At 41.3% G+C, this 4,661-nt stretch overlaps 1 protein-coding gene across 2 annotated transcripts; it reads right to left on the bottom strand.

Annotated features, from left to right (window-relative positions):
- Nucleotides 1–625: 625 nt before the first annotated feature.
- On the bottom strand, nt 626–4,547 carry LOC143364541 (dynein axonemal light chain 1-like). Of its 2 annotated transcripts, XM_076804841.1 has the most exons (4): nt 4,352–4,547; nt 3,781–4,058; nt 3,545–3,709; nt 626–3,344 (listed from the first exon to the last, which is right to left on the bottom strand). In XM_076804841.1, the coding sequence occupies exons 2-3, from the start codon at nt 3,910–3,912 to the stop codon at nt 3,563–3,565; spliced, it is 279 nt and encodes a 92-aa protein (XP_076660956.1). In that variant the 5' UTR covers nt 3,913–4,058; nt 4,352–4,547; the 3' UTR covers nt 626–3,344; nt 3,545–3,562. The 2 variants fall into 2 exon arrangements, with proteins under 2 accessions (XP_076660956.1, XP_076660955.1); XM_076804840.1 differs by lacking the exon at nt 626–3,344 and having other exon boundaries at nt 3,353–3,709; nt 4,352–4,546.
- Nucleotides 4,548–4,661: the final 114 nt, after the last annotated feature.

Genomic DNA, 4,661 nt, shown 5'->3' with positions numbered 1-4,661 from the left:
GATCGCAGAAAATACACGGAGAATAGTGTATATGTTACAGTGAAACACCGACAGTGAAACCATGCACTAATGGTGAATGTTGAACATGTTGGAGATTTATATTTTCTTCTCCGTAATTCAGTCGCTATAAAACGTCACGCCAAGTCGTGATTAATTTCGGGTTATGTGCGTTACGTTACATTTCCTCATAAAAAAGGTTTAGGGTCAGGGTTAGGGTTAGGGTTAGGATTAGGGAATCACTTGGGGGTAGAAGGGGGTGAATCGACTTTCGTTTTTTTGACTCTTCTGTTTTGGACCTCCACCAGAGCATATCTGTGATTGTCGACATACACCGGACAGGGTTCCGAATATACAACAATGTAATAAAATATTCGATCTTTCACCGACGTATTTGGTATCTGTTGACATGCACCGGTAAAAGTCGACAGATACCAAATATGTATATTCGGACCCTGTCCGGTGTATGTCGACAATCACAGATATGCTCTGGTGCAGGTCCAAAACAGAAGAGTCAAAAAAACGAAAGTCGATTCACCCCCTTCTGCCCCCAAGTGATTCCCTAATCCTAACCCTAACCCTAACCCTAAACCTTTTTTATGAGGAAATGTAACGTCGTAACGCACATAACCCGAAATTAATCACGACTTGGCGTGACGTTTTTTGGCGACTGAATTACGGAGAAGAAAATATAAATCTCCAACATGTTCAACATTCACCATTAGTGCATGGTGAATGTCAACATTTACCGGTGTAAGTCAGAAATAAGGGTATTTAGCAAATATTTCGGACATACACCAAGCGACTATGTGAATGTTGACATTCCCCGGTGAAAGTCGACATTCTCCAGATTTCGGTGTTTCACTGTAACATATACATCATTTGGATATTACAGACATAGAGATCGCAGAAAATACACGGAGAATAGTGTATATGTTACAGTGAAACACCGACAGTGAAACCATGCACTAATGGTGAATGTTGAACATGTTGGAGATTTATATTTTCTTCTCTTCTATTTTCCACCGATCCGTGTCAAAAACTTTTGGCCAAACTTTAATTGTTTATCAATCAACGATGCTCATACTCTTGCTCACTCTGTACAAAGCTTTTCAATTGCAACGAGACGTTCACGCAAGCTCTCACAGACCAACCGTCAAACCAAAATTTGCTTCCTAACAATCACGTTAATTTAAAAAAGTATCAAAAGTATAATAGTAATTTAATAGCGCTACACATGATCTGCGGTATTACGATGGGATACACGAACCATGACGCTCAAATTGAATTACTTTGAAAATGTATCGTCTTGATGATATCTTTAGATCCTGACGATGGAGGATCGATAGGCGAGAACGAATACCTTTTGGTGGTAGACTGCGGATCTTTATGCGTTTGTAATAGGAACAAGTAAAATGTATAATTGTAATGACGTTAGAAGAACTTGAGAATGTTATTACATTTGATGTACAAAATTTATTTAAAGAAGAAATATTATCTTCACTCGACCCGCGTTTCTTACGATTAATTTGGAAGCTTTCTGTTTCGCACACAGATCCGCAATCTGGTAATAATACATAACAATTGTAAAGCCAGGGGTCTGATCAATTTGACCCCGTTCTTACATACGTTCTAACAACTATTCTCGTTTTTACAATATATCTATATATAATTTACATACAATACATTTCCATACAATTCATTTACATACAATACACTGTCAATGCGGTCCCGAAAGGCCTTCTGGGTAATGGTCATTACGCTCGAGATAATGACCCAACCGGGGCGAACAGAAATATAGTTTCGAACACTGAAGCCCCGTCGACTCAAACCCTACACCCTGGTTTCGAATCTAGGGGCCAAACGTCCCCGGTCCCGTCCCGGTCTTCAGGCACCGCACTGACACATCCACTCGGTCAATTTACAGTATGTGCAGATTTTCACAGTTTTTTAATTTCGAGTCCTCCTTGCCAAACAACCAAGTGAACACACGCTTGGCTTTCATACTGGCACGTACCACAGTTCTTGATGTATACCAGTGACCGCCGCCTGCGGCCCCGTTCGCGGCTCCGTTGTCCGCGTTCTTCAGCCGAATCTGGTGGAGTATCCCGACCAGAAGGTGATCTACGTTGTGGTTGATGGCTACGGAGATCTCGGCGTACTTCACCTGGTGGGTGCACGCCATGCACTTGCCGTCTAACACGATGGAAAATTCAATCAGCGACCGTTTCACCCTTTCAGTTCGAGTAACTATTCTAAAAGTGGAGCGAACGACATCAGATTTGTGGGATGAATGGTTCATTGTGCGTGCGTGCGTGCGGGCGACCGGATCATGTTGCGACGGTCCGGCGCCGGTATGTTTGGAAAACTCGAGTGACTGAGGAGGCGTGAATGAAAAGTGTTTAGGTCTAAGAGATAGGAGAGTTTGTGTATTTCTAAGAATGAAAGCGACGGATGCAAGAAACAGAGTGCAAGCGAGACGAATGCAAGGGGGTGAAAGACTATAAAGCGTGGATGTTCGGGAAGAGCGGAGAGAGTAGAGTTGCGACTGCCTTGCGAGAAAGAGTGTTAATCGTGTCAGCGTTATTTCTTCTAAATATATTAATATTCAGTAAAGTGTTTCAAAGAGATTAATCTCCCCATTTCCCAAGATTCCTACACTATTGATTCTGAGGAACAGAAATTATTTATCACCCGGTCGGATGCTACTGAATTTCTCAACGGGTCTAATGTAGTTATGTACTTTTTGAAACGAAATCATGTGCTGAATAACTGAATACAAAGTGTAGAAATAAATGTAGAAGTCTGTGGTAATACATTAAGAGAAAAGTTTTCAATTTGCATGATCTAGATGAAAATATATTTAGGAGGATTTTGTAAGGACTCGACGGGACAGAATCTTCGAGGTTCTATCTAAGCAACGACGAAAAATTCCAACGTTCTGATGCACCGAAGAAGAATCGTCGAGGAACATCATTATCTGATCATTCGAGTAACTAGCTCATTTCTCTCCAAGGAAAATCCATTAGACGGGGCCAATGATTCACAGTTTCCAGACAATAGAGTTCACCGAGCCTTTTTGGTCAGCGGACGCTTAGAAGTTTAATCGCGAGATTAACCCCGTATGTATTATGAAAATGGCCCTCCTATGGGCACGCAATATGTCTATGTCGAACGCAACAATGTAGCCGGAGCCATCGAGAGCTTCTTCTATTCGTATCAAATTCTTTGGAGCGGAGCGACGTGAATGGTCGACTGAAGAATATTGACGATACATTACAACCGTGGACACAAAGGTGACGAATTCCGAACGTTAATTCTTACGCCTTCCTGATGTAGATTGAAATCTGTATAAAGATATAAAACGGTCATATAAATACAATTTCCGATCCATCGATTAAATTGAAAGGTAATATGCTCACAAAGTATAAATCAATACGATTACGAAAAATATTACTAAATCTATACAGGTTCATACTTGACCAAATAAAGAATCATACAAAAGAAACTCCAAAAACAAATGTACAGAATATTAAATAAACATTACCATAAAACTGCTGTATGATCATATTAAGCTGTTTTCCGATTGGGAAGGACAGTCAACTTTTTGCGTTTGAGTCGCGCAGCATTCTTCCGTTCGTATTATCGGCTCGCCGTCTAACTTTTCCAACGTCGGTAAGCGTCGAGCGACCTCTGACCTCCACTGCTCCAACTAAAAAGAACGAATATTAAAAGTTAATCAAATTATACAATTTTCAAATGAAAAAGGTAGCTGTAAAGTACCTCGACGCTTTCGTACAGCGGATTACCAACGAATACGAGGTCCTGGAGGTTCGCGAGTTCCTGAAGCCTGTTGAACTCGTTCCAGTCTCTCACCAAGTTGTTCGACATGTAAAGGACACGAAGATTTCTCATCGCGTTGATTCCCTTTATTTTCTCGATCAGGTTGTAAGAAATCCAAAGCTCCTCCAACGTGTCCCCTAAAGGCTCCAAGCCGGAGAATCCTTTAATTATGTTACGACCCAGCGATAGGACCCTCAGGTTCTTCAATGTTCCGATCCCTGTGTCAAATGAGAGAAGTTTAATTAGACGGGATGTTTTAAAGGAATCTATACAAGCTGTTTTCTTGGAACCTAATGAAGATTAACACCACTTCCTATTTCAAAAAATATTTAAGGCCTTGCTATGCCCTTAGCACTAAAATAATGAATACCGTTCTAAAAGATTGGCCCCTTTGGATCGTTTAAGTTAAAAAGGAAGTTTTGATGATTTCATTAGATTCTGAGGAAGCGATTAACGTTGAATTGTATCCAGATAAAACGGAACGCTCAAGTTAAATGAAAATAAAGGCGACCTGAATTCAAGAGGATGATCGCAATACGAAACGGCGCAAGATCTGCGTTCAATCGAATTTCCAGGCGATCGAGTTACATTAATTGAGCCACAGTTACGTGTCAAGGGAGTAAAGTCGCGTTCATCAGAGTCTGGCACTATTTCGCGCAGCCCGGAAGACGTTGGGGGCGCTGCGAGCTCCTCAGACTCCCTACTCCACTACTCAGTCCCCACTTTGTAGACTGCGAGATTAATATACGCGGTAGAACAAAAGTACAGATTAATAGGCAGAAGAAGTGGGTAGGAAATGAGTGGCGAAAATGGGCTTCATT

This window comes from Halictus rubicundus, unplaced genomic scaffold, assembly GCF_050948215.1.
Source record: "Halictus rubicundus isolate RS-2024b unplaced genomic scaffold, iyHalRubi1_principal scaffold0661, whole genome shotgun sequence".
NCBI lineage: Eukaryota > Metazoa > Arthropoda > Insecta > Hymenoptera > Halictidae > Halictus > Halictus rubicundus.
Note: the sequence above shows the minus strand (reverse complement) of the source record. Positions and strands in the feature narration are given on the sequence as shown.